At 68.9% G+C, this 27903-nt stretch overlaps 1 protein-coding gene across 3 annotated transcripts; it reads right to left on the bottom strand.

Moving 5' to 3' along the window:
* Positions 1-1809: 1809 nt before the first annotated feature.
* Positions 1810-26824, bottom strand: GPSM1 (G protein signaling modulator 1). 3 transcript variants are annotated; one of them, XM_070455367.1, is made up of 14 exons: positions 26515-26824; positions 20139-20360; positions 19475-19610; positions 18691-18833; positions 18326-18449; positions 18081-18196; positions 17572-17727; positions 16670-16778; positions 15630-15753; positions 9829-9899; positions 8935-9114; positions 3746-3902; positions 3237-3445; positions 1810-2235 (listed from the first exon to the last, which is right to left on the bottom strand). In XM_070455367.1, the coding sequence occupies exons 1-14, from the start codon at positions 26577-26579 to the stop codon at positions 2029-2031; spliced, it is 2019 nt and encodes a 672-aa protein (XP_070311468.1). In that variant the 5' UTR covers positions 26580-26824; the 3' UTR covers positions 1810-2028. The 3 variants fall into 3 exon arrangements, with proteins under 3 accessions (XP_070311468.1, XP_070311479.1, XP_070311489.1); XM_070455378.1 differs by lacking the exons at positions 15630-15753; positions 16670-16778; positions 17572-17727; ... (4 more) ...; positions 20139-20360; positions 26515-26824 and adding an exon at positions 13974-14118; XM_070455388.1 differs by lacking the exons at positions 8935-9114; positions 9829-9899; positions 15630-15753; ... (6 more) ...; positions 20139-20360; positions 26515-26824 and adding an exon at positions 6224-6336.
* Positions 26825-27903: the final 1079 nt, after the last annotated feature.

The following is a 27903-nucleotide window of genomic DNA, read 5'->3' as shown; positions in this document are numbered from 1 at the left end:
GTGGGCACCTCCCTAGCAGAAGTCTCCTGACGCTCTGTGGCCTCCTGGCCAGCCTCCTGCTTGGCCCCCGCTGGGTGGGCCCTCAGCCTTGGCCTAATAGACCCCTGCCCTGGCTCTGGGAACGCTTTCTCCCTCTGAACGCCAGAGGAGGGGTCCCTGGGTGGACCAACGTGGGGTTTTCAGCCAGTGGAGTGGGCTCCAGTCAGCCTGGCCTGAGGCCTGGGTGCTGAAGGCTGCAGAACACCACGTCTGTGGCCAAGACTTAGGGCCCAGAGATGCAGGCAGGAAGCCAGGCGTGCCCCCATTTCCATCTGCCCTTGGTCAGCACCCCATCCTGCAAGTGGGGAGGTGGTGGGGCTCCCAGCAGGGCACTGGGTCAAGGCTGGGGGTGCAGCGTACACCCTGACCGCCTGCCATCCTGTGTCCCCAGGACCTCTTCCCATGCCCCGGTGGCACAGAAGGCCCAGGGCTTCACCGTGTGAACCAGCCGGACTGTCCCAGTGGAAGTGGCCTCCTGGAATGAAGCTTTCCGGGCGGGGCAGGGACTGGCTCAGCCCAGGGGCTGGCTCAGCCCAGGAGAAGCCAGAGACACCTGGGCTCCAACCCCAGCATCCTCACCAGCCATGTGTCCCTGGGGCTGCCGCTTCACCCCCTGAGCCCCGGGCCCCTCAGCGATGGGCACAGCAGGGACTGAGCCCGTGGGCAGGGGTGGGTGGGATGAGGGGCAGCCTGGGTGGGCTGGCTTGCTGACCCAGGTGAGGCCGCCACCAGGCCCCCAAGAGAACAAAGACCCTCGCCAGCTCTCATCCCGACACAGACGACATCCACTTGGCAGACTTTTATTTTTTCAGGAAAAACAAGAACAAATGTACCTCTTGGGTTAGAAAGGACCCATTGACAACATGGCAAACACACGTGTGACCAATAAATACGCACGTACATTCAGGTGTGAGGGTGGCCGAGCTCTGTCCTCTGACCCCACACCCGCCACCCCACCCTCGCCCTCGGAGGCCCTCCGAACTCCCCAGGCTGTACAGAGGGGCAGGGGTGCAGGGGCCTCCTTGCACTCACTGAGCAGGACCGTGGGGCTGGGTAGGGTGCCACCCAAGAGAAGGGGCCACCTCGTGCCCGCGATGGTCGCGGTTTCCCAGGGGGCCTGTCTTCTGCCCGATCCCGAGAGCGGCTCACCCCACAGGAGAAGGGGGTGACATCACCCCCCGCGGAATGGGGCTGGGGGCTGGGTGCTCCACCCGCCCTGCTGATGGCCAGGGGGCAGACCTTTGCCAGCTGGTATTCCCAGAACCAGGCTGGCTCAGTTCCTGGGCTCCTGGGCTTGGAGTTAAGGAAGGTAGCAGGCCTCCCAGCCCCACAGGCTCACGACAACATGCCTGGTGGGGCCCGGGGGCCCGCGTGGGGGGAGGGCACTGCCCTCTCAGGCTGCAAGCTTTCGGAGTCTGCTTGTGTCCCCCTTCTCCAGCCCCGGCAGGAGGCAGGGGACAGGGCCTGGGAGGGGGGCCCCCCCAGGGGTGGGGCTGAACTGGGGCGAGCACGCCTGTGCTCAGCACCCCAGGGCCAGCTTCAGGAGGACAGTTTCCCGTCACTGGTGGCCCCAGAGAGGAGGCTTCAGAGACGCCTCTGGGGGTGGGGGGTGGGCAGCGGGGCTTCACATTTGGCCGGGCGGGGGGCAGGGGGCAGGGAGAGAGCGGAGAGGATCGGGACAGCACCGGGGCTTTGGAGCCGACATGCTGAAGGCCAGGCCTGGGGCAGGGTGGGGGCGGGGCTGCGGGCGCGGGACAGGGGCACGCCCCGGCCTGAGCCCGCTGCCCTGGGAGGGGCACGGTGGGGGCTGGGTGCCCGGCGTCCGGCGCAGTGGGCGGGGCCGTGTGGCTCAGAGCCTGCCCTCAGCCACGGCCTCGGGAGGCTTCTCGGGGGGGAGGAGGCCGTGGGCATCCTGGACATTGGTGAGCACACCCCACCCCCGCTCCGTCCAGGACTGGGGGGTGGGGGGCAGGCCTGGCTGCGGGCGCCTTAGCTGGCACCAGGCTGGCACTGCTGCCGGGGCTCCGGGGGCCCGCCCACCTCCTGCTCCGGGCTCCCGGCGAGGTCCACCCGCTGCTCGTCCATCCGCTTGGCCTGGACCCTCTGGATGAGGCTGAAGAAGTCCTCGTCGGGCATAGTGGGGCCACGGGGCGGCATATCTGGGGGCGGGCAGCGCTGGTCGTCGATTCTGGAGGACTGGGCGGATACAGACACGTAGGTTGGCGCCTCCCATCCCCAGCCTTCGGAGCCTGACCCAGGGCTCAGGCGCTGCAGGGACCGCTCCAAGCGAGGGCCACTGTCTGGTGGCAACGCCCACTCGAGCCTGAGAGCCGCTTGCGTCACCTTGGGCCTCCCTGGGTATCAGCTCCGGGGTTAGACCTGGGAGCTGGGACCCCAGAACAGCCCTCACAGGGAGCCACAGGGTGTGACCGGGCCAGACATAGGGCTATGCAGGCGGCCTCCCAGGTCTGCTCCTGAGGCCCCCAGGAGTGGTGTTCTGGGGTGAGCTCCCCAGAGCCCCGTGGAGTCAGGGGGCCACAGGGGCGGCGGGGCTTCTCTGCAGGGTCTGGAGCAGGAGGGCCGGGAGCCAGCGCAGTCCCCGGAGCGCACGTGCATGTGGGCGGGGGGCTCGGGGGTTCTCGGGAGGGGCTGGTTTGGAGGCTCCTCGGACTCGCCCAGGGCGGTGCTGTCCTCTCCTCTGTGGGAACGAATGCCACATCTGGAAACTTCCCATCTTCCTGCATGGGTGGCAGTGGGCGGGCGCTGGGGCTGCCCCCTCCCTGGCCACTTCCCCGGGGTTTCCCAAACCCCTGCCTGGACCAGTGGGTGGCTGGACCCCTCGTGTCCTCCGCACTCCAGGGTACAGTCTGGCCCTCGGTTTTCTCCACCTAGAGGTGGACGGCTGGTGGGATACCCTAGGCCACGACCCCGGCGGCCCCGTGATTCCCCCAGCTTGACTCCTGAGCTCCAGGGAGGGCCGGCCCGAGATGACCTTCTCAGGGCCCCCAGGAAGGGGCCCACAGGTCTGAGCAGCCATGGGGTAACACTGGCTGAGCCAGCCGGGGTGGGGGGCTGCTCCCACAAGACACCCTGAGACAGAGGGACCAGGGCCCCAGTGAGGAGGGGACCTGGGCTGACCCCAGCTGGGGGCCCGGGGGCGCAGATGGGGCGGGGGGAGCCCCGGGCTGCAGGCCCACCTGGCACTTGATGAGCATGTTGAAGAACTCGTCCCCCGGCTCCTGGGGGTCCCCGTCACCACGGAGGTGGCCCAGGTTGTTGTGGGTGATGCGCAGGCCGGGCAGGCTGCCCACGCTGGCACGCTGGTCATCCAGCCGGCGGCTCTGGGAGCTGGCGATGAGGTCAAAGAACTCTTCGGTCTGCGGGGAGGCCGTCAGCGAGGGCTGGGCTGCGGGGTGCCGGAGGTCAGGCTGGGGAGGCAGGGACCCCGCCCAGGGACCCTGAGACCGCCTCTGCCAACCCCAGACCCTGGCGGCTCTCAGTCAGCCCTGCCGGGGGCCCCCTAGTGGGCGGGGGCCACAGAGACCCCGGCCTCCCATGCCCGCTCGCTGCACAACCAGCATGTCCTGGGGGACAGGAGGACGACAGGTCTCTGAGGATTGCAGCGCGGGGCTCCCGGTGACAGGGGGCACTTTGCAGCTGGCCTGCCCCGCCCTCGGAGCCTGCAACGGGGTGGGGGCCGACTCACCGACCCTCCCCTCCAGGGTAGGGGTGGCTGTGGCTTCAGCGGCCGCAGGCTGGCCGTCCTCCAGGGGGCAGCGCTGGTCGTCCATGCGGCTGCTCTGGAACTTGCTCAGCAGGTCAAAGAAGCACTCCTCGTCGGAGGACGGGGCCCGGGGGATGCTCTGCGGGTGGGGCAGGCAGTCAGCACTGGCTCCAGGCCAGCCATGGGGTGGTCCTGCTGTCCTGCATGGATCCCCAGACGCAGGCAAGGGGCTGCTTGGCTCGGACCAAGGTCCGGACCCTCATCTCTCCCCCGCCCTGCCCCGCCCAGCACCATCATCCCCCGCTTCTCCCCTCCCTCAGCCACCGCTCCGTCCAGGTCTCCATCAGCCTCCCCAGACGTGACGCTGCTGTGCCTGCCCGCACTGGGGCCCCCACCGCCTGCCAGCAGGCCCCCCGATCCCCTGCAGTGAGCACCAGCCATGCCCGTGTGCCTCTGGAGCCCTGCACCCAGCCTGGCGCTCACCAGTGTCCGCTGAACAAACAGACGAGCGAGTGGGTGAGCGACTAGGCCTGCAGCAGGCGGGGAGCCTTCACACCATCCACATACTCCAGGTGCCAGGGCCCTGCCAGTGACCCAGGAGGTGCCAGCCCCAAAGGCAAGGAGCCAGAGCTGAGGGAGCTGAGGGCGTGTGTGTTCCACCCCAGTCCCATGCCCCATGGGGTCTGGACATGTTTATAAAATGCCCGATCGGTGGGCAGGCCCGGAGGACAGCGCAGGTGGGGGCCGGGACCCTGGGCTGGGGCTGAGGTCAGGCTAGAGGAATACTGCCGTCACCCCCTAGCCCCTCCCTCCAAGCACTGGCCAAGGGGTGTGTGCAGTGGCCCGGGGTGGGGGCAGGACACCAGGCTGGAGCCCTGGGGGAGACGCCCGCGGTGGGCATCCGAGTGCACTGAGGAGGGCAAACGCTGGGGTGAGAAGGCCCCCCGGTGGGTCAGGATGGGAGGGCCAGGGCCACGGTTCTGGGGCGGGGGGTGGGATGGGGTGGACAGGCATGAGACCAGGTCACTGAGGCAGCCTGAGTCCCACCTAGCAGGGGGCCTTGGGCAAGCCCACTTCCGCTGGCCCCAGTTTACGCTCCGTGGAGAGCGTGTTGGAAATGCAGGAACCCCGGTGCTCTGGACAGCCCGTCACCCGCCCCTCTCCTGGGGAGGAGACTTGGTTCTGGGACACAGCCGGGCTCAGACTGTAGGGCTGCGAGGCCTCCGAGGGCCAGGAGGACCCGCTGGCTGACGTGGGCGTGGTGGGGCAGGGTGGGGGCCGAGCCGGTGGTTCTGGAGGAGACCCCGTTGAGGCTCAGGCTCTCAGGTCACCCCCTTCCCTACCCCTGGCTTGATCCGGGCAGGCCCAGAGCCAAGGCTGGGGGCACGGTTCAGAGTCCTGCCTCGTAGGGTGCTGCTCTCCTGCGGGTGCCCACGGAGCCTGGAGGGAAGGGACAGAGGGGCCCTGGCTGGGGGGCTGGCCTCACCTCATCAGGGCCTTGGGGATCTGCAGAGAGCAGCCGGGGGCCCCGGGCTGATGGGCGAGGGTTGAACACAGCCCCGCCCCACTGCAGGGGACAGCTGGTGCTCCCGGCCCCCAGTCACGCCTCTGGCCCCGGCTGGGGTCTCCCAGGTGAACCACGGGCCAGGTGAACGGTGCCAGGCCCCTCCCAGGAGAGGGATGACCCGGGGGGGGTCCACCTCACTGGACATGTGTGCCCCCAACACTCCTCCAGCCTCCGGTGGGCTGAAGCTCAGACTCCAGAGAGGCACCTGGAGGGAGCAGGTTGCTGAAGGCCCCTCCACTGCGGCCAGGGCTGGGCTGAGAGGGCCCCCCACCCCCCGGCTGTTCCACAGCACCATCCCAAGCCGGGCTCCCCGGGCGCCACGCCAGAGCCGTCTCAGCCCAGAACCCAGGACCGGCCCGGAGCCTGGCAGCTCTCCTCCTCCAGAGCCCAGGAGCACCTATGAAGGGCGGGCGCCTCGTGCTGGGCACTCCTGGCCGAAGCCACAGGAGAGGGGGAGGCCCATGCCCCTCCCTCGGGACAGAGCCCTGCACCCCAGCAGGATGCAGCTGGGGGCCCGGGCACCCCCCCACACTCCCCCCACCCTCTCCTTAGCCCAACTCGGTCTTTCTGTCCAGAAGTCAGGCCTCCCTGAGGCGCACTCCAGCCCCTCCTGCAGAAGCGTCAGCCCACCTTCTCCCTGGGAGGAAGGAGCCAGCCCTGGAGGCACAAACCCTCCCCGCCCCTAGCCCGGGGGGCCCCCTCCAGCTGGCCCAGCTGCCCAGGACGGAGAGCGGGGGCCGAATGCCCTGGACTTGCCCCACGGCGCCAGCCCCTGGGGAACTGCACCAGCTGACCATCCACCCACCCCGGCGCCCAGGCGGGGAACACTTGGCCGCCTGAGTCCGGTTCCCGCAGGCCACGAGCCTCCACCGCGCTGGGGACCCCACACTCACGCGGATCCACAGCCGCTCTAGCGGCAGCCAGGTAGACTGGGGCACGGGACCACGTGGAGCCTGGGCAGGATGCCAGGGTCCCTGCTAGGCAGCCTTGGCCGCAGTGCCCGGCGCCGCCTCACCACCCAGACCCACCCGGCCCTGTCAGCCTGAGGCTTAAATAGGCCCCGGGGAGAGGGCGCCTCCCCGTCCCCGCCCACCCCCGCTGCACGCGCGCGCGGGCGCGCGCGCACACACACACACACTCGCGCGCGCTCTCTCCGTAAAAACTGAGAGATGGATTGCGAGCGCACGTGCACGCACACACACACACACACTCTCTCTCTGTAAACACTCAGATGTGGATCACACGCATACACACACTCTCTTCATAAACACTCAGAAATGGACTGCGTGCGCGTGCACACACATGCAAGCACGCGCGAGCGCACACGCATACGCACACACTCTCCGTAAACACTCAGAGATGGATCTCCCTGAGCTGGGAGCCTCGGGCGGTCACCACAGCGGGGCAGGGGGTGGGACCTGTCTCGGGAGCACTTCCCTGCGGACAGCAGCCCCTGCTTCCTGCCTGAGCCGGCCCAGCGCGGGGAGGAGACAGACAGGTGGAGTCCTTCCCTGTCCTGGGCCTCGGGGGCCTGACACCCCCACCCCCTGCATAGCCGCCTCCCCACGCAGCAGACCCCAACCTCTGCCCAGCCTCTCAGACCGAGACCCCTCGGTCAAAGCAGCCCCCCGGCCTCCTGCTGCCCCGGGGGCTCCCTTTCCTGCTCTGGGAGGACAGTGGGGTCAGTGTCCACCTGGCCTGGGGCTGCCCACCCAAGGCCTTTAGGAGAGACAGCTATGAGCCCCGCAGGACAGGCGAGGATGGGATGTGCACACCAGAGCCCCCTCCACCCGGGGCTCAGAGCTGCCGCGGGGACTGGCCTCCAAGGCTGCCTCTTTTTGGGTGCCTGCTGGACACGAGGCTCAGCCTATCGGGGTCTGGGTCACAGGATCTTTCTTCAAGGGCACCGCCTCAGCCTGCAGCTCACCTTCTCCTCTACGGGGCCCCACCTTGGGGTGTCAGGGGCCGACCCCGGCTCGGAACCCCAGCCCACCACTCCCAGCGGGGCCGTCTCCTTCCCTCCCGGGGGCTCGGGTCCCCTCTAGGGCTGCGGTGAACAGGCACCCGTGGCAGCTTGCACCTCGGCGGCCATCTGTCTGGTAGAAGGGGTCCCCAGACTGCAGGTGCGTGGAGCGGCTGGGCCAGGTGGACAGGCAGGCTGGCCGAGGTGTGTCTGGGCGGCCTGCGCTCGCCTCCCCAGGTCCTGCCTTTGGGGCCCGAGGCTCTGGGGCCCCCACGTGGGAGGGTGGGGTGTACGGATTTGGTTCAGGTGCCTCCTGGGGATGCCTTCCAAAACTGCAGGGAGGCGGGTATGGCTGAGGGGTGCACGAGAGTCAGACGAGTCTCTGCCCTTCCTGCTGCAGGGGCGGGGTGCAGGCTCTGCCCCCCGACTCAGCCCCCGTCTCACAGCACGGACAGCCGTCAGCTGGCACGTACAGTCCTGGGTGGAGCCAGGCCTTCCTGCCCCAGAGCCCATCGTGGCTCCCCGGCACCCTGGCCGGGCCCTGTCCTGCCCAGCCCTCTCTGGCTGGGCCACTCCAAGATGCCCCAACCTTCGGGGCTGACCCAGCCCTCCTCCCCAACCCCTGCCCCAGGACAAGCACTCGGGCCTTTCAGACCCCGAAGCCGCTGCCGCGCTGGGGGCAACGTCCTTGCACAGTCTGTGCCCCCGGGGCCGAGGGGAGGGCCACGGCCGGCCCCTTTCCCACAGGCAGTGTCCGCAGCAAGCAGGCCCTCTCACCTGGGGCCCGATGGAGCCCCGAGTAGGGGTCCCGGCCGCTTTCCAGGCCCCGTGCCCTTCCCTCGTCACCCCACTCCACAGACACAGACTCTGGCCATCGGCTGGCCGTCCAGTGGGGCTGGGGTCAGGTAGGGTCAGCGGAGGCCACCCCAGGCTCATGAGAAGATGGGCGCAAAGCAGCTAAGAATACCCAGCACAGCACCCACGGCCTGCGGAGGCTGGGAGGTGCTGACTAACTCCTGAAGGAACTATTTTTAGACTAATTCTCAGAGATTTGGACCCAGGGGTTCTGCACGGGGGGAGGGCTCCAGGCTGACCTCTGAACCCGCACGCGGCGAGGCAAGTGCGCCTCTGTGCCCCCTGCACCTTGACCAGACCTTGAGGGCCTGGAGAGGCCAACTAGGCGCCTGGGCACAGCTGCATGCCTGCCCGGCAGCAAGAAGCCCACCCCTCTCCCTGTGCCCCCGTCTGTCTGCCTACACCATCACGCGTCCGACCACCCCTCAGTCGTCTGTCCTGTCCATCTGTCCACCCGGCCCCTGTCCGTCCATCTCTGCATGCAACGTCCCCAGGATGGGGCTGCTGGCTGGGCCCGAGGACCTGAGCAGCACCCCGAGCTGTCCTGCAGACCCCTCCTGGGCTGCCTGTGGTCCCTGCAGTGAGGCCTCCGTCCGGCCAATGAGTCAACACCACACTGGGTGCCCAGGCCTTTCAGCAGGACCTGTGTCCACCAGGAGCCAGGGGTCAGCAGAGAGCCACGGCCTCAGCCCCTGGAGAGACCCCGGCCCAGCCTGCAGGCGGGCGGGGCAGGGTGGGCAGTGGAGCCCCCAGTGGCCCCGTCCGCGCCCGGGGAGGGGCACCTACCGTGCGAGGCAGCTGCACCCGGACGTCCGCGCTGTCCAGCGGGGAGTGGCCGCCCGCCCGCGGCCTCCTCTCAGCCGCGTCGGGCCCTTCCTGGCACTTCCTGCTCCTCACGGGGAGAGGGAGCAAGTCCCTGCCGGGCCCCCGCCAGTCCCCCGCGTGGTGGCTGTCTCCATTTTGCTCCTGGAGGGGGAAGGCTGGGCATGGGAGTGGCCGCCAGTGGCTCGAACCAGCACTCCCCAGCGCGGGACGCGGAGGGTCGCCAACCCAGGCGGAGGCGCTCAGGTGCCCGAGGGAAGAAATGAGGAGGGGCCCGGGCGGCCGGGGGGCCGGGAGAAGCGGGGCGGTGCTGCAGGAGCTCAGACTACCCCCCAAACGTCCATCTTCCCGGGCTGAATGCTGGGTGATCGTGGGAGGCCCTGAGCCTTGTCCGCAATGGAGACCAGCGTCCAGTACAGTGGGGGAACCAGAGGCTCTGAGAGGGCAGGCCACGGCTCCAGGGCCACACAGCACCCCCCGGGGGGTCCAGAGCGCCAGGGCCCACTGTTCCACCTGGGAGCAGACAGGGATGGGGGCTGGCCAGGATGCGGGGGTCTGCCGCGTTTAAGGACCGCAGCTGGACCCTGGGGCGTTGAGCCCGGCTGGTGGGACCGAGGGGAGGACGAAGGGAGCCCACGGAAGCTGCGGGGCGTCTGGGGGCCTCTCTGGGCAGCGCGGGCCCGTGCAGGGTCCTGGGCCGCAGAGGGCACGTCCGTCTCCCTTGGCAAGGACCTGATGCAGGCAGGAGTCCCAGCGGGCATTATAAGCTCAACACACACACCCCCAGCCTGGTCACGCCCTGTCCCTTGGCTGCCACAGGTCCCCACACACCCCGGCCAGCCACCCGAGCCCACTCACCCGCTCCAGGGGTAGTCTCAGCAGGTCCCAGGTCTCTGCGCTCAGCCTCTGCGTCCTCTTGGGTCTGGCCCCTGCAAGACAGCAGGCCCGGTCAGCTGGCACCAGGCCCAGGCTTGGAGGTCAGCCGGCCCGGGGGCCAGGGACCACCAGCTTCCCACCTCCTGACCCACGTGGGGGCCAGCACAATGTCTACACGACCTCCGTGCCCCGACTGGACAAGTACCCGGGTGTCCAGATGGCACTGACTGCACAGGGGCCGGGCGGGGTCAGGCTCTCCAGCCCCCCACCCCGGGCTCCAGCTTCCCACTGAGTCCTGGGCTTGGCTCTTCCCCACTGGCCTTTGCGTCCACTGTGCCCTCCCCCCGGATGCCCTTCCTGCGTCTGCACGGCCACAGGCCTTAGCCTCCACTCTGTGGCTCCCACGTCCTTCACCCTGCCCACACGGCGGGTAGCCCAGGTCCTCCCCGGGGGGCCGAGCAAGCTCGCCTCTGAGGGCCAGGCCGAACCAGCCCAGGAAGCACAAAGCAAGGGGCAAGCAAGGCCTCAGGTGTCGGTGGACACTCTGGGGGTCCCGTTTCGGCACCTCTGGCCTTGGACCTGTTAACACCCCGTGGAGCTGGGCGCCCCCCTTCCCCTCAACAGTCAGATGGGCGGGCCGGCATGCTGCCCGCCCCCAGTGCAGGCGAGCTGGCTCAGATGCCCACTGAGCTGCAGTCACGGATGTGGTGGGCTGCCCTCCAGCCCCCCCACAGCCCCCGGCTCTCTGTGAAGCTGAGCTGCCCTGCGGACACCTGTGGCGAGGCGAGGGGAGCTGGACTCGGAGGCCGCGCCGTCCAGCCCCTCGTTGCGGCCAGGCACCGCAGTGCACTCCCGACCCCAAGCCTGGGCCTGGCTGCCGCACTTTGCACCCACCGTAAGAGACACAGTACCCAGGGCGGAGCCGACTCTGGCGACCAGTCGTCCAGACCAGTCCAGACTGAACAAACGGAATGTCCGGAGCCTCACGAGGACGGGGCAGGCATCCCGGAGCGGCTGGAGGCGGTGGCTGGACTGCCGCACCCTCCTCCCCGCCCCGGCCCCCAGGGCGGGAAGAAGCCACCCCCACCCCCACACCCACCGCTCCCCAAAGGCCGAGGAACATGCTGGCCGGGGTGGGGATGCCAGGGGTCCTTGAAGCGGCATCTATGGCCACCGTCCCGGAGATGGGGAGGGAGCGGCCACTGCAGCCCGACCAGACCTGCCAAGGTGTCCGCGGGCCTAGGGCCAGACCAGTTGCCAGCCCCCAGCCCTGCTGCCCAGCCCCCACGGTCAGGCCAGACCTGCTGCTGCCCCCACGGAAAACGGCTGCTGGCCGGTGGGCCTCGGCCAAGCCCCGAGCCAGAGGGGCACAGCCTGGGCCCATGTGCCCGCCACCCTACACAGTGAGTGGACAGAGCCAGAGGGAACCCCGTCCCACAGCGCCTACTCACCCCAGCCGGCAGGGGCCTCCTCTCAGCTGCCCTCCCCCGACCCCCTTGAGGCCTCACGCGGCTTCCCCACCCTGGACGCTGGGCCCCAGCCCCGCACGGCTGCTTCTGTCCCGCCCCGGCCCCCACCATCAACGGCCCCTCTGAGCCGCGCCCAGCTCCGGGGCGGGCCCCCCCACGGCCCATGTGGACGGCGGGCGGAAGGCCCTCTGGCTGGGCCGGGCTAAATGCACCTTCTGTCTGCACGGCGCGTTCTGAACCCAGCATTTCCAACGGTCCTAGGGCTGAGCCGGCCCTGACTAGGGGCATTCAGGCGCCGCTGGCTGGCTTCCTGCCCTGCCCAGCCGGGGGTCGGGCCTGGAAACTTCCTGAGAGCCGCCCACAGCCACCCAGTCTGAGCCCCTCGCCCTCACTTCTGTCCCTACCGGGCATCTTGACACGCCTTGTCCCAACCCGTGGGTCTTTCAGCTGCCCAGCCCAGGGCCCCTGGCTCCATCCCTGTGTCCACTCCCCAATCCTGGCGGCTCCGCCTTTGGAGTCCACCCAGAACCGCCTGTCCGCCCCTGCCCCGTGGTCCCTCCTCCATGCCAGGGCCCGAGAGATGCCCCAAGGGTCTGAGTTGGATCTTCCTCCTCGCTGGACCCTGCGGGACGCCCCAGCTATGGGGGTGGGGCTCATAGAAAGTCCACGAGGCCCCCACCCCCTCCCCTGCCCCGAGGCCTTTGCACGGCTGTTCCCTCACCCAGGCTGCGGTTCCTTCCCAAGCTCCGGGCACCCTCCCTGCTCTCCTTCAGGTGTTCACTCAAATGTCGTGTACAGATTGAAGGTTTGGGTCCCCCGGATTTCACATGCTGAAACCCCAGACTCCCAGGCGACGGTCCCGGAGGCGGGGCCTGGGAGGTGATGAGGGTGACTGAGGCTCACAGGAGGCAGAGAGCCCTCGGGGGGCGCACCCCCTCCACACTCTCAGCCCCACCCACCCCCACCGTCCGCGCTGCAGGACCAGGCCCCCCCACAGAACCGCACCACGTGGACACCCAGCCCCGAGAACCGTGAGAAGTAAGCGTCTGCCGGCAGGCCGCCCTGTCTGTGGGCTTTCTTATGGGGCTCGAGCTGATGGTGACAGCGGGCTACCCCTGCCCCACCCCAGATCCCTAGCCAGCCCCCAAAGCACCTGTAACATGACTGGCTTTCTGCACGCGTCACTTTTTATCGCTGCTGCAGCCCTCAGACTGAGAAAGGACCCGGCACATAGTAGGTACTTTAAGAATGGAATAAGTAGCCCGTGTTTGCTGAGCGCCTACTGTGTGAGGCCCCATGTACAGCTTCATGCGCTGTCCCCTCCGGGCCACTCCCGGCAAAGAAGGTCCTGGCCACCCTCCAGGACCGTGAACACAGGGGCTCAAGACAGGGCAACAGCCTGGCCAAGGCCACAGAGCCCCGGGGGGGAAAGCCACAGTCAGGATGGGCCATCGGGCCACAGGCGGGCCTGTGTGGGGCAGGGGTGACAGGGCAGGCTCACCTGGAGAGCCCTGGAGGGCCAGGCTGAGAGGAGACAGAGAGGAGACAGACACAGGGACAGGTGAGCACCCGTCCATCTGGTCTGTCCATCACGGGAGCCTGGGTGGGCCACAGGCCACTTGCTGAACGCATAGACGGACAGACAGGGCTGGTCTTTAGCCCTCCCAGGGCGTGAGTCATGCCCTTGTCCCCACCCAGCCACCTTCCCGGGACGACCAGCAAGGTCACCTGGTCAGCCAGGGCCAGAGCCCGCAGCCTAAGCGGTCACTCAGACGTAACCCCAACATCCATCCCCACCTTCAGAGATGGCTGGGCGTGGTGTGCGGGGACTCCCGCTGCTCTGGGCCAGGGCACCCCGAGCAGGGCCCAGAGGACAAGGGGGCTGTGCCAGGCACAAGCCGGGGTGGCAGGATGGAAGAACGCCCCGCAGAGGGGCCGGGCGGCCCCCTAGGGCTCGGGGCTGACTCCCTCGTCCTGCATGCCAACCATAACGCCGGGGGTGCAGAAAACTCTGTTGGGCGCGCCCTGCCCCCCAGGCTCCCTACTGGAATGGGCAGGGGCAGGCACGCTGGGCACCTTGGGAGGTCAGACCCTGACCCGGGGCACCGGTGGCAAGGAGGCGGCCCTGCCCACCCAGACTGGCTCTGGGACCTCTTTGCTGGGTGGGGGCAGCGAGGGCCGCGAGGGTCGCACGGACTGGACCCGGCTGGCTCTGGGTCCGGCATCTGCACACAGTGCCCTTGTGTTTATCAAGGCAGGGAGGAGAGGCCCGAGGCCTGGCCTCTAGCCGGCCAGTGAGCGCCAGGTCCGGCACCACCACAGGCCTCACCAGTGTCACGAGGCCATGCCCACCACAAGGGCCACGGCCAGTCCCGCCGACCCAGGCCAAGGTCGTCTTGTTCCTGTGAGGACGCCCCTCTGCCAGGGCTGGATACGCCTCCCCCCACTACCAGGCTCTGGGTTTGCAGCTGTCTCCCCCTGCAACACCCCCAACAAGTTCCCAGAAGACAGTCTCCCAGCTTTCCAGAACCTGGGCCAGACCACTGCCGGTGCCCAGCGTGCCCCGGAATGAACTGGTGCATGAATAAATGAACAAACGATGCCACTCCTGCAGACAGCCCTGCCACGGCCCCCGCCCGCCGTGCCCCCCCAGCTCACCGGACCCAGGGTCTCCTCCGGGGCTGCCTAGACTTGGGGTGCTGGCCTGCCTCCAGCAGCGGCATCCCCGGGCCCCCGGATCTGCCTCCGCAGGCCTGGGCCTGGCTGCCGTCCTCCCGGAGGATGGCCTCATCCAGCGTAGGCTGGTGGCCAGGCGCGGGCGGCCTGGGGGGAGGAGGCTTCTGGGGGCCCTGGCGGGGAAGGGTCTGGCCCCGGGCAGAGCAGAGGACCGGGCGCAGGGAGGACAGAGGCCGCCTTGTTCCCGCCCCGCCCCGTGGCCCCCTCTCCTCTGCCCGCCTGGAGGAGAAGGAAAAGGCCAGGAGAGTGGATGGCCGCTGGGCCGCGCCTCTAGGCGGGTCCTTCCAGACGCTGGGCCCAGCCCTGCCCCCACCCGCCGCTGGGGTTCCCAGAGCGCGGTCTCGTAGGGCCAGGCACGCCAAGGGGTTCTGGACAGAGCTGCCACCCTCGAGAGACCTCACCCGTGGGGCAGACGTCAGCGTGCATGCGTTGGGAAGGGGTGGGGAACGAGGGGGGCCACAGTGCCCCCAGCACAAGGCGGCAGAGGGTCCCAGCACCTTTGCTGCCTCCCTCCCATCTCAGAGGGTGACGCGTGGCCCCGGCTTCCAGACTGGCCACTGTCACACACCCGCCAGTGTTACAGCCCAGAACCCCAGAGACCGGACACCGCAGCCAGACAGGCCGGGGGCTTCGGAGGCCGCAGCCGGTGGGCACCTGGGGAACGCAGCCACGAGGGACCGGGGGCTGGGCTCCCCGGAAACGAGAGCCACGGGTGGGGGGCTCTGTGCGCTGGACGGGAGGGGACGGTCCACCGCCTGTCCAGTTCCTGCCCCACATGCCCTGCAGTGTGAGAGGAGCGCGGGGCCACCCCTCCCACCCCTCCCCTCCCCACCCCCCCAACACACACTTCTGCATCTCTCTGCCCGGAGGGGTGTCACTGACCGGCACGGGGCAAGCCCGCCAGGGAGGTCGCAGCTTCCGCGGTGGTCAGCCGGCCTCAGCTGCCTGGCACCCGGCCTCGGGCTGGTTGGGCCCCCCTCACTCCTTCCAGCAGCCCCGTCCCCTCTCCGTCCCTACAAGAAGCCCTCCCCCAGGCCCAGCCTCCAGCCTGGAGGCATCCCTCAGTCTCAGAGGAGGGGGGCGGCCAGGGAAAAGCCCCCCTCCCCATCCTCATACCTGCCCCGGTGATAAACCTGGGGGGCTCACTCAGGGTGACCCCAGACCCTCGCTGCCCCAGAGACAGGAAGGACCTGCCCCAGGCCCCCTTGCCCCGCAGGGACCCTGTCTGTCCGTCACCACCTTCTGTCTCTGGACCCAACTTGCCCCCAGCAGCCTGTCATTCGCCCGCCCCCTCACCATGAGCTCCAGAACAGGCAGGTCATGGGCCTCAGAGGTTGACGCCCCCAGGGACAGGGGCTCAACACCTTCTGAGGGACCCTGTCCCTAACCTGGCAGCTCTGTTAAACTTTCTCCAGCCTGGGGACAGACCCGAACGAGCCCCCCAGCATGAGCCAGTGCCCACCGACCATCGGCAGCCCTCCTGCGAACCCCTGCCTTCCCAGGCTCCTGAACCCCAGGCTGAGGTCAGAGCCTGGGGCGGGGGGCGTGGGACCCCCCCACTCTGGCCCCAGAACTCACCTTGGGCCTCGTAGCCGGCCAGGTCTGGCTTCTCCGCGGCTGCCGGGCTGGCTAGCCGGCCCAGCGCCAACTGCAGCTGTGCCACGTTCATGCGGGCCGTGAGCTCCCCGCTGCGGTCCCCGATCTGCAGCCAGGCAGGGCCGGGTCAGCGGGCCCCCATAGGATGGCCACCGCCCCGGGGCCCCCAAGGGCCCCGGGCCCCACCGCGTCCAGAGGGGTGGTCTCCCGTGGTGCGGACGGCCCCCCACAGCCCAGTCCAGCTGCACCACGTGGAGCCCTCCCGTGGGAAGGCGGCCTTTCTCAGCCCCGCGTCCCCGGGAGCCCTGGCGAGCACCGGCATGGCAGGCGGGCCTCGTGCTTACACGGGAGCCAGACACAGGAAGGGCGGGCGGGGGACCTGAGTGCAGCTCAGGGCCCCTCCAGCCAGGCCCTCCCCTGACCCAAGTTCCCCTGCCCGACCGCACCTCCTGGGCACCCGAGGGCCTTGCCCGCCCCTGGACGCGGGGCGGTGGCGGGTCTGGGCGGCGCTGGGGGTGGGGACCTGGCTCTGCACCTGAGGCTGCTTCCCGGGGTGACCCTGGCCACGGTGGGAGGGCCTGGGTGGACAGGCCCACTTCCCCAGGAAGGTGCCTGGTGGAGCGGTCCCGGGGAAGACTGCCCCCGCGGGGTGGCTGTGCCTTCATGCCTGGGACTCGCCCTAGCAGGTTATTTCCCCTTGGGCATGGGATGCAGGCATGCCACGGCCCAGCCTGGCACAGTTCCGTCGGGGACAGGAGCCCCTGAGGGCGGCCTTCCAAAGGCAGCACTAACACTCTAAGAGGCAAGAACAGGCCCCTGCTGCCCCCTCCCGACCACCAGGCCTGGAAATCACGGGCTGGCGGGGCCCCTTCACGGGAGATGGTGACAGACAGGAAAAAGTCCAGGGCACACGGAGGCACGCGTCCCAGATGTCTGTAGGCAATGCCAGGAGTGGGTGGGGGAGGGCTCCAAGGCTAGCGAAGGGCAGGCTCGGGGTTGAGGGCAGGGCGGGGCCGGCTCACCTCCTGGGAGATCTCCAGGTGCTTCTTGGCAAAGGTCAGGGCCTGGGCCGGGCTCCCCATGGATACGTAGGCGTTCCCCAGGCTCCAGCACGCCCGGCCCTCGCCCACTCTGCCAGGGAGGGAAACTGAGTCCATGTCTGCCTGCCAGCCTGCCCACTGAGTCCCGCCATCCCGAGCCCCCAGCCTCCAGCCAATCAGGCCCCCCACCACGGGAAGTGGTGAAGGATGGGGAGGGTGGGTGGTCCGGGTCTGGCCTTGACCAGCCCCTGGTGGCCGGTGAGGCTCTCACCCTGGTGGCAGCACTGATCTCATTCCCCTGGCTCACTAACATTTAAATTGAGGTAAAAGTAACATAACCTCAACCCCGTAAAGTGCACAATTCAGCCACTCTGCAAACATTTACGACCTACGACCCTCGCCTCTGACTACTTCCAAGACACCGTTACCCAGAAGAAAAGCCGTGGCCCCTTGAAGCCTCCTAGCAGGGCGGCTTTTCAGGAGAGCCCTCCCCTCCTCCAGCCGCGAGGGTCCCTGGCCTGTGGACTCCAAGCTTTCTGGCTATAGCCACTACACCCCAGACCTACGCGCGGCTGTGCGCTTAGGGGTCTTGTCCGTTGGTCCGTCTCTCCACAGAGACTGACGTGCACACAGATGTGGAAAGAGGGCGGCGGGGGGCGGGTGTTGCTCAAGGCGGGCAGCGGGCCAGGGCCTGGGGCCCAGCCAGCCAGTGCCCAGGGGCTCCCCAGTCCCTCCCGGCAGGCAGGCCGGCTGACGGACGGAGGAAGGCTGAGCCCCGGGGGCTCCCCCAGTGGCCAGAGGCAGAGCGGGGCTCAGACCCGGGCCAGCACGCCTGCAGGCCGCTGTGGTCAGCCTGGGGCCCGCGGGGGCGGCCCGGTGCGCACCTGTCGGCCAGCTCCTGGGCGATGAGCAGGTGCCGGAGGTGGAACTCCGCCGCGCGCTCATAGTCCTGCAGCAGCGTGTACGTGTTGCCCAGGCTGTAGCAGGCCTGCGCCTCCACCGCCTGGTCCTTGAGCTGCCGGGACAGCTGCAGCGTCTTCCTGGGGGGCGGGCGGCAGGGCGTCACCCCAGGAAGGGAAGGGGGTTCCAGCACCCCGCTCCGCCAAGGGCCGGGGCACTGCTCGTGCTCCCCAAGCCCCCTTCCCAGGGGTAGACAGGTGGGGGGGCACGCAGATCCAGCCCCAGGAGCCCACGGGGGCATCTCTCTGAGCTCTGTCAGTTGCCCCTGTGGGGCGACACAGGGCACCGCTCCCCCTAACCCGTGGCCCCTGGGGAGGCCAGGCAGGCGGACCTTGCGGGAGGAGGTGCCTCCCTGGCCCGGTGTCCGGGCGCCCCCGCCCATGTCCTCCCAGTGCCCACCCTCTCCCTGGCCGGGCGGTGGGGGGCTGCCTACTTGTAGTACTCGGCGGCCACGTCGAAGCGCCCCAGGAAGATGTGGGCGTTGCCCAGGTTGCTGTAGGCTCTCCTCTCTGCCGCTTTGTCTCCAAATTCCTTAGCAATGGCCAGGCGCTGAGGAGGCAGACGCAAGGCCCAGGGTGGTCGCGGGGCTGCCCCCCCCACCCAGCACAGCCAGCCCGACATCTGAGTGCCCAGGGGGCAACCTCGGTACCCGGAACCCAGCCCCACCACCCCGCTCACCTCCTTATGGAAGGTCGTGGCCTCCGTGAAGCTCCCCAGCAGGTAGTGGGTATTGCCCAGGTTGCCGTAGGCCCTGCCCTGGGCCGCCCGGTCCCCCAGCTCCTTCACCAGAGACAGGTTCCTCCTAGAGGCCGAGTACATGTGAGCCGTATCCCTGCCAGCAACGCCCCGCCGCCCGCCCAGGCCAGAGGACACTGAGCCCGTGGTCTCCACGCAGCCCCTTCCGGGGGTCACACCCCCCATGAGGGCAGCGCCGTGCTGAGCTCGAAGACTCTGGTTTTCGAGCACCGAGGCCCGTCAGGCCGAGGCCGGGGGTGGGTGCTGTGGGGAGGGGGGCCACCTGGGGCCCCGCCTGCTCTGCTCACTCGTAGAACTCGGAAGCCCGGCGCAGTGTCTCACGGACGGCAGGCGGCAGGTGCCCCGGGTCCTGTGCGGCGCTCCAGGACAGCTGCTTGCCCTTGGCATGGTACACGTTGCCGATGTTGTACAGAGCCCTCGCCTCCCCGACCTGGGGGTGACACCAAGACCGGGGCTGCCTCCAAAGCCACAGTTCCAAGGAGCGGGCCGCCCAGGCCCTGCATGCAGAGAGCTGGTGTTTCCACGGCCGAGTTCACAGCCCCCCCGCCCCCGGGGCTATGAGGGCAGGGGCATCACCTTGTCCAGTCCCGTCCTTCCCAGGTCACCCCTCTGACACCCCAGGTAAGGGCTCCAGCTCTGCCACCCCCGAGGGTGGCCGGGCCACCTCTCGGCAGTGGTGCCCTCTCCGCAGCAGTGACGTCATCCACACAGGGGCAGGGATGCTGACCCCACAAGGTCACCAGGAGGACACTGGGCAGGGCCATCAGGGGCCCAACAGCGCCTCTCTGTCCAGGCTTCCTCCCAGAGACACCCCCACACCCGTGGCCCCCTGGCCCAGGAGTGACAGGACTGTCGGTGGATTCAGCGGGGAGGTCGGTGAGAGGGGAGTGGCCATGGAAGATGAGGGCCCGGGACTCCACCCGACAGCCGCCACGTGAGCCAGAAGCGCCCTCGTTTCTGAAGGGGGCCATCCCCCCGTCTTCCTCCCAGCGTGGCGCACCCAGGGCCCTAGGTGGTGTCGTCTGGGGCCCCGGTCCCAGCCGGGGACCCAGGCCAGCGCTGCCTGCCCACCTTGTCCCCCTGCTCCTGGGCAATGTCCAGATGCCGCTGGCAGCAGACCACGGCCTCGTCAAAGCGGCCCAGCACCTTGAGCGTGTTGCCCAGGTTCCCACTGGCCTTGGCCTCCCCCATGCGGTCACCGATGGTCCTGGAGGGCAGAAAGGGGTCAGGGGCCAAACCAAGGACTGAGCCCAGCGTGGAGCCCGGGTAAGGGCCTCGGAGGACCAGGTCGGGGGGGCCCACCGTCCCTGGGATGGTGCTGGGCGGGGGCCCCATGGCAGGTGGGCCCAGCCCAGGATCGCCCCTCCACCAGGCCAGCTCTTGGGGAGGCCCTGGTGAAGCCCAGTTTCAAGGCCGGGAACGCCGGGAGCCTCGTGATGGGAATTAACCCTCTGTCAGCTCCATCAGCGCACACGGGCACCCTCGCTGGCTGGTCCTGAGAGCACAGCTCATGGCTGGAGGGGTGGTCTGTGGCCAAGGTGCCCGGGACAGAGAAGCCTGGCCCCCGCGGGCGAGGTCTGGGAAACGGGGGGCGTGTGGGAGGGCGGGGGTGGGGCCCGGGGGCTGAATGGGCGGGGCCAGCAAGGAGGCAGTCTGCTGGGGCTCATGGAGGAGCAGGGCGGGCCCCTGGGGCAGGCGGCTCCGCACAGGGCAGGTGGGGTCAGGGCCTGCTCACCGGGCCAGCAGCAGGTCATGCTTGTGGTACTCTAGCGCCCGCGCGTACTCCTTCAGGTAGAAGTAGGCGTTGCCCAGCTGGCTGTAGATGGCACTCAGCGTCTTCAGGTCCTCGGTGCCCACCTGCACGGCGGCCTCAAAGAAGGCCACGCCCGCCTTGAAGTCGCCCGCCTTGCACAGCCGCTCACCCTCCAGGGCCAGCTCTAGGCACGAGGCCTCCATCCTGAGCAGAGAGGCGGGTCCGTTAACGCTGTCAGGCCTGGGTCCCTGGCTCCTCCTTGCCACCGTGGGGCCCCCGGGATGGCTGTGGCCCGGCTCCCTTAGGATGAACGCACAGAGGCAGCTCTGGGTCGGGCAGCGAGCCCACCGCCAGGTCAGCATGCTGTGTGGCTCACCGTGCCAGAGCCTCACTGCCCCGCCCACTCCGTCCCCAACTCCGGGACCCAGACTGTTGGGCGAAGGCGTGAGCGCCACTGCAGCCAGCCCTGCAACCGGGACACGGCCTCCCTCCCGACCCCTGGCCGCTGGGCAGAGGGGCTGCCCCTGGGCCAGGCGCCACCCGCCACCCTCCAGAGGGGCCTCAGCAGCCTGGGGCAGGCCCTGATGCCTGCCGAGGACGGGAGGCTCATGGGGTCACGAGACAGTCAGGGCCACACCAGTCCCAGCCCCTTCCCTGTCCTGCGTCCTAGAGCGGGGCCCACCCTCCAAGCTCTCGGAGGTCTGTCACCTGTGCCGGCCTCCTAACCTCTGGGGGCAAGGCTGCATCTGAGCCAATGTCCTGCCCTGGGGCCAGAGGGGCATAGGGGGCGGCAGGCACAGAAGGAATCTGGCATGGGGCCTGAACAGAGGGCGGGGGCTCCTGCCACCCCACCTCGGTAAGACAGCCCGCAAACGGTGGGAGGCGGCTCAAGACCCTGTCCCCGTCCCCTTACTCCCACCTCCTTCACATGTTGCCAGAGCTCATGGAAAATGCAGAGTAACTTAAAATGTGCTCGCCAAACGGCCCGCTGCACCCCCGAACTAATCCCCTTCTCGATAGGACCGCGGAACGACCAGGAGTTACAGAGGGAGCTGACATATTTCCCTAAGAAACAGGCAATGTTTTCTAGGCCAGTGCTTCTCAACCGCCCTATCCAAAGGCTCCTCTGAGACAGATCACAGGGCCCATTCGCGCTGCCCCTGCGTTGTCAAGAAAACCGGGTGACGCCTCGAGAACAGGCTGGGACGCGGCTACAAACCCCGAGAAGCCGAGCCCTGTGCCCTGCACCCCACAGGCTCAAGGCGTGCCCCAGGCCCCCCCCACGTCGGGGTCACTCCTCCTCCTCACCCGGAGGGTGCAGGGCCCACATCTGGGGACCCCGCCCCCTCCCAGCCTCCCCGAGACTCAAGCAGAACCCCGGAGCCTCTGAGAGCCGGAGGTCAGGGACCCGGCCTTGAGGCCCTGACGCGTGTCCTGCTGACGACACGCCCACCTCGCCGAGCGCCCTGGGCAGGGCCCTCCAGACGCCACGTCACTGCCCACGGGCAGCGGCACCCCCACCGCCGGGGCCACGCACGGGGCTCCTTAATTAAGGCCTGCTCGTCCCTGCCCAGCTTCTCGCCACAGGGCCAGCTGCCCGCTGCTCCCCGGGGACTCGGGGTCGAAAACGTGGGCGTTTCCAGAGCCCCGCGGGCACTGGCCCCAATCTGACCACAGGAGCAGCCCCCTCCCCGCCCAGACACGCAGCAGCAGTGGCTCAGAGCAGAGGTTTCTGTTGCGGGCAGGGCCCTGGGCCTAGGCGCCAAGGGTGCAGGGGTGCAATGCCGGGGCGTCTGGCCGTCTCTGGGAGCGCCAATGGGGGGAGGCCTCCTCCCAAGGAGGCGCCAAGCAGGGGGCCCCAGGTCGGGAGCCCCACCGCCCCGCCCCTGCAAGTGCCCACCCACCCGCCGCACCTCTTCCCCCGCAGGTCTCGCATCTTCTGCACGTATAGCCACAGCTCCAGGCCCACGGGCAGGAGAAGCGGGCGCGGGCGCGGGGCGCCGTACACCACCTTGCACACAGCCTTCTCGGCCAAGCTCAGGGCCGCGGGCGGGCCCTCTGGGGCAGCAGCCAGCATGCTGGGGGACTCTGGGCCTCCTCCCCGGCTGGCCGGTCCTGGCCGTGTGCCAGCCGCAGGGTCCCCTGCCCACCCCCCAACCTCACCCCAGAGCAGCGGGTTCCCACGGACGCCCCAGCTCTCTGGCAGGTGCCCCACAGCCTCCCAGGGCCTGTGGCGGATCAGAGAATCAAGGGCGGCTCAAAGCCGGGATCAGCACCGTCAGCAGGTGGGCGGGAGCTCCGAGGGAATCTGTCCACACGCTCCCCTCAGGGGCTGGCCCCCAGTTGGGGTACAGCATCCCCGCCCCCTACAGCCCCACAGCCCTGTGGCCGCTTCGGGGCCAGAACCCAGTCGCACAGCACAAAGAAGCTTGGAACACCTGGTTAGTTTGTGAGGGAAGCGAGGACCCACTGCGGGTGACCTCCCACACCCCACCCCCAGAGTTGGGATGGGCAGGGTCTTCACCTGGCCCTGCCCCGTCCTCCTGGAGGCAGGTTCCCTGCACCCCTACCACGTCCGCCCCAACGCCCAGCCTGGCCTGCAGCAGGGTCAACAGGGGCACAGGGTATCCAGGTCACCCTGTTAGTCCCCGAGCCTCTGGGACGCTGCTAGGTGACCAGCACCTGACCATCAAGTGAGCTCCAGGCCCCAAGTCTCACCAGGGTGCAGGGCCTGGAGGAACCGGGGGCTGGGGGCTTGAGACCAGTAGACACCCTCCAGCCCAGCTCCTTTCCTGAAACCTGCCGGCCCAGGGGCTCGGTCAGGCAGAGCCGCGGGGAGAAGCCCGAGGGCCCTCGGGGCACCGCAGTGGCCCACCCCTGCTGGGCGCACTCTCCCCGCACCGTGGGCAGCCCCTCCTGCCAGGTCACTCACCGGTCTCAATCACGGGCCTCAATCGGGAGGAGACCCAGTGAGGCTGTAGCGGGGAACCTGGGACAGGGAGGGAGAAGTCGGGCTCAGGGGCAATGAGAGCCAGGCTGGGCCTGGGGCTGCGGTCTTAGCTCCCCCTTCGCCAGCCTCACCACTCAAACCCAGAGAGGGGCAGCCCTCACACCTGGAATTTGCCACATGGGCTAAACAGGTGCCTAACTGTTAACCTACAGTCCCCCACAGCCTGGGGAGAGACCGGGCCCACGGCCTCAGAGGCCTCAGGGACCACGCTGCCTGCCCAGCCGGGCCACGTCCACCTGTGAGATCTGCTCTCCAGCACCAGCGTGGCCTGGAACATCTCTCCTTGAAAGTGGCTGACCAGGGTCGGCCTTCCTAGCAGCCAGACCACAGCGGCCAGGAGGCAGGACACCGTCTGCCAAGCTCCCGCCACCTGCCCACTGGCTCACCAGTTAATGAAGTGCTTATTGACCGCCCAGTGGCCGACTTCGCTGCTCCGGCTACCACGTCACCCCGATACCCCTCCCATCCATCCTTGGCATCCGACAGTAGCCGTCAGCCCTAGTCCCTACCTCTGCCCACAGGCCCCCGCCCACCTGTCTCCCCAGACGGCCCAGTGTCCCCTGGGGGCCATCACAGAGGCTCACCAGGTGGTGGCTGGGTCCCCATCAACCCCTCCTCTGCTAAAGGCAGTCATTCCTGTCCAGGGCCATCACCCACACTCTGGGCGCCTGGGCAGCCGCCCCAGGGCCCCCGCTCACCCCATCCCACTGTCCCCAGAGTGAAGCCACACTGACTCCCCGTCAGTCTTGGGGGTGATCTCAGAACAGCAGAGACACGCGGCCTAGTGGGGGAAGGAATCACTGAGGGGAGAGGCGTGTCTGTCACCGGCTTCAGAAAGCGCCTGAGGGTCACACGTTCAGGGAGCCCAGCGGCATGGCATCCCCATCCGGGTACCTGCTGGTGGGGGCACCTCTAACGAGGCCCCCACCCCACTCTCCCCTCCCAGCTCCCGCCAGGAGCACTCAGCTGCTGGCCTCACAGAAGGCAGGGGTTCAGGAGAGGACGGCCCACGGGCCCCCCACTCTGGGGGCTTCTTGTCTACCCGCCCATTCCCCCGGGCCCTCTGCAGGCCCGGGGCCGTGCACCAAGGTTCTCAGCATTGATCGCTCCCGTGAGACCCACCCGCTTCCGTCTGCCTGACCCGGTCCCGTCCCCAGGGCTCCCCCGCCACGGGGACACGGTGGGCTCGTGGGCACACTCACACTCGGGCCCCTCTCAGTGCCAGTTTGAAGCCCAAATCCAGGACCCACTTTGTAAGAACAGAACTCACCTCCCCAGGTAGGAACGCTGGTGTGGAAAGAGGAGGCACCAGGTTGTGGGGGGTGGGGGGGAACAAGGCAGAGGAGACCCGACCTGGCCCCAGGGAGCCCCCCCACACGCTGGGGTTTCTGGAACAGCCGCCTGTGGAGTGCTCAGACCCAGTGGCTCCTGTCCGTGGGGCGTCCATGTGCCAGGCTGCCGGCAGCCCTGGGCTCCCACGCCACAGCGGGGCTCCCTGGACACTCAGGCTCCGAGGGGACAGCTTTCTGGAGGCCTCTGGAAGCCAGTTCAGAGCAGAAACGATCCTGCGCACATCCAGCCATGCTCAGGTCCGACCCCCACCCCCACGGGCCTCCTCACGGGCCCTGAAAGCAGGCGCCCGGCCATGTGCTTGGAATCTCTGCCAGGTCTGCCCCCCAAACCTCCACCCAGGGCTCAGCCTGCAAGGAGTCCAGGTGGGACTCGGGGGCCTCTCCGGTATTCACTTTGAGCTCTGCCCCTGCCCACAGATGGCTCCCGCAGGCCACTGGTCCTTGTCCCCGCCCACACACCAGGCTCCCGGGTCAAGCCTAGGGGGAGGCTAGCACAACGTGGACCGCACGCTCCGCCGCACAGGGTCTCCAAGGCTAAAGTGCCCAGGAGCCCCCTCCATCCACAGCTCCCCTGTACACACACGCACAGCCGGCGGCCACCAGATCAACGCCTGTCATTCTTCCAGAACGTGGCCTCCCCATTGGAGCAGCCACCCTGGGCAGACAAGGCCTGCAGAGCCCCCCATTCCCACGGGGGCAGAGGGTGGGGGGTGTTTGCCGTGCAGCGGTCCTCAAGGACAGGCCTCCGGTGTCAGCTGCCAGTAAACCCACTGGCACGCCCCTCCCCCGGCATGGGGCCCAGGAGTCAGGCCGGGGGCTCAGCGCTCCATCCCGAGACCACACAATGGGGGCTGTGTCTCCAGCCAACAGCACAGACCAGCCTGAGCTGGGAGGGGCCGGCGGGACCTCATTCCACAGGTTGGGGTTGGGGGGCAGTGACGGAGGGGCGGGGGGGCACCCAGCCAAGGTTTGCGGCTGGGCTGGAGAATCCTTGCAGGCAACACTAGGCCCCCTGAAGACTCAGAAGCCCCCCAGGTCTTAAGGATGGCTAGGGGAACCGGATGAGGTCACTCCAAGGCGGGCGCCTGTCCAGACCATGAGGAGCCAGGCCTGCCTCTGGGAGCCGCAGCCAGGAAGCGGGCGCTGCCCAGCACTCGTGCCGGCCCCGCTCTGCCGGACACCTGCACGCGACGGCAAGCCCTCAGAGACCTGTGCCCTCCCCACCCCGGGTCAGGCCCAGGGCATCACCTTGGAGCACACCCTCGACCAGCCAGGAATCACCACGCAGGCACGCGGCCCAGGGGCAGGGCCACCCCGCCATCCCCGATGGGCGCGGGGCGCAGGGCCCGGACCGCTGGCATCACCCAGGAAGCCGCCCCAGACAGGTGCCTTTTCAGGCAGGCACACACCCACCCAGCTGCCTGGCCCCGTAACTCCAGCCCATCTGCAATCTGCTGAACCAGAGGCAGCTGGTGGGTGGCTGGGTGGGGGGTGATGGGCCCCACCCGTGACACACGGTGGTCCCCTCCCCTCAAGTGCTGTGGCAGTGGGGAGGGGGGTGCCAGGCTGGGGAGGGAAGCCCTGGCAGCCCCCACCACACACCTGCTGTGCTAGAGGCCAGCTGCTGGCAGCGCAGGGCAGGAGAAGGGGCCCCTCTCCCAGCCCTGGACACTGTGGGGAGGGGGGCCCCTCCTGCCCACCCCCTAGCCGCCCCTCCCTCGCCGGTTTGCAGAGAGTGGGCTGTGGCAGGCCCAGCGCCCCCACCCTCGGACTCCCCTTCCTCTGCCCCTGGGGCACCCCGACCCCGACACCCTCCTTCGGCACCCCGCGTCCCCCCACCCCCGCCGGCCCGCTGGGAGGGGCGTCCCCGCCACGTTGCGGGCCCGCCGCCACCGCCGCCGCCGCCGCCTTTGTTCCGGGCCGGCCGCTCCCGCCTCCTGCGTCCGCGGCCCCCGCCGCCCGGTCCCCGCGAGTCCCTCCCGCCCGCCCAGCCCACCTGGAGTAGAGGCGCCGGGCCGGGCCGGGCAGCTCGTCGGCGGAGGGAGGCGCCGGGCCAGCCATGGGGCCGGGGGCGCCGAGGACCGCGGGCCGCGCACCCCACGCTCGCGCCGCCCCCCCGCGCCCGTCCGCGGGCCGCGGGCCGCTGTCCACCGCCCGCCAGTCGTCCGTCAGTCCGTCCGTCTGTCCGCGCGGGCGGGAGGCGCCGAGGAAGTGATGCGCGCGACGCCGCCCCTCCCGCCGTGGCCGTGATGTCACCGCCGCCCGCGGGGGAGGGGGCGCGGGCCGAGCCGCCGTTCCCTCCTCTGTTCGCGCGGGTGGGGGAGGGGAGACAGCGCTGGGGGTGGGGGCCCCCCGCGGGGCGGAGCCTTCGGGGGTTCCTCTGGCACTCGGTCCGGAGGGTGCGCCCCCAACGGCCCCCCGCACCCCCCCCCCCGCCCCCGCCATGGTGAGTGCGGGGGAGGGGCTGGGCGTCAGCCTCGCTTCTGGGGACTTCTGGGGCCTGAGAGACCCCTTCTTTCACCCGGTTGGAGGCCCTCCCGCCTTTGTTTGGCAGGTGACCCCTCCTCCCTTCGGTGATCCTCTGCCTCTCCTCTGGGCCAGCCCCAAGATGCCTTAGCCACTTCTCCAAATGGGCCGTGGGGGCAGGCAGCCCAGGGGTGCCCCTCTGCCCACTTTGGCAGGGCCATCCCCCAATTGAATTGGGGCACATGGGAGGGTGGTGCAGCCTCAGGCAGGGTCTGAGTGTGTGTGTATGTGTGTGTGTGTGTGTGTGTGTGTGTGTGTGTGTTGGGGGGCAGCTGGCCTGGGAAGGCAAAGATTCTGCAAGCATGCCCCCCGCCCTGCATTTCTCACTTCTGAGACCCTGGTCAGCAGCCTCCCCACCCCCAACCTTGGTCTTCTCAGCTGTCTGTGAAATGGGGGTGACTGAAATCCGGGGAAGCCTGCAAGTAGAGTGACAGGGCTGTGCCCACCCACCCAAGTCAGCGTCCCAGCAACGGGCCACCTCCTCTCCTGGGAATTCCTGGGGGCCCTGGCGGGGATGTTCCCTCGTCTCCACCCCCTGGGTTCTGACTGCTCTGGGGGGGTGTCTCACGGGTTCTGTCCTGGACCCTTAACCTCCACCCTCCCGGTGCAGCCAGAGAACTCCAGTCCTGGAAAAGTTGCTGTGACCCAGCGGGACAGGGATGAGTCTGGGGACGGGAACTGGGCTGCTTTCCCCTGGGGGCACGCTGGCCCCTGCCGGGAGCACTGCCCTAAGGTCAGGAAGATGCCACGGCCGCCCCAGCCAGGCCCCTCAGCAGAGTGCAGCCCACAGGACCCTGGCTTCAGGCAAAGGCAGCGTAAATAAAAACGAGATTCAAAAAGGGCTCTTGGCCCCGAGCTG

The sequence above is a fragment of the Odocoileus virginianus genome, chromosome 2 (genome assembly GCF_023699985.2).
Source record: "Odocoileus virginianus isolate 20LAN1187 ecotype Illinois chromosome 2, Ovbor_1.2, whole genome shotgun sequence".
NCBI classification, from domain to species: domain Eukaryota; kingdom Metazoa; phylum Chordata; class Mammalia; order Artiodactyla; family Cervidae; genus Odocoileus; species Odocoileus virginianus.
This window is presented reverse-complemented; position numbering and strand designations above follow the sequence as displayed.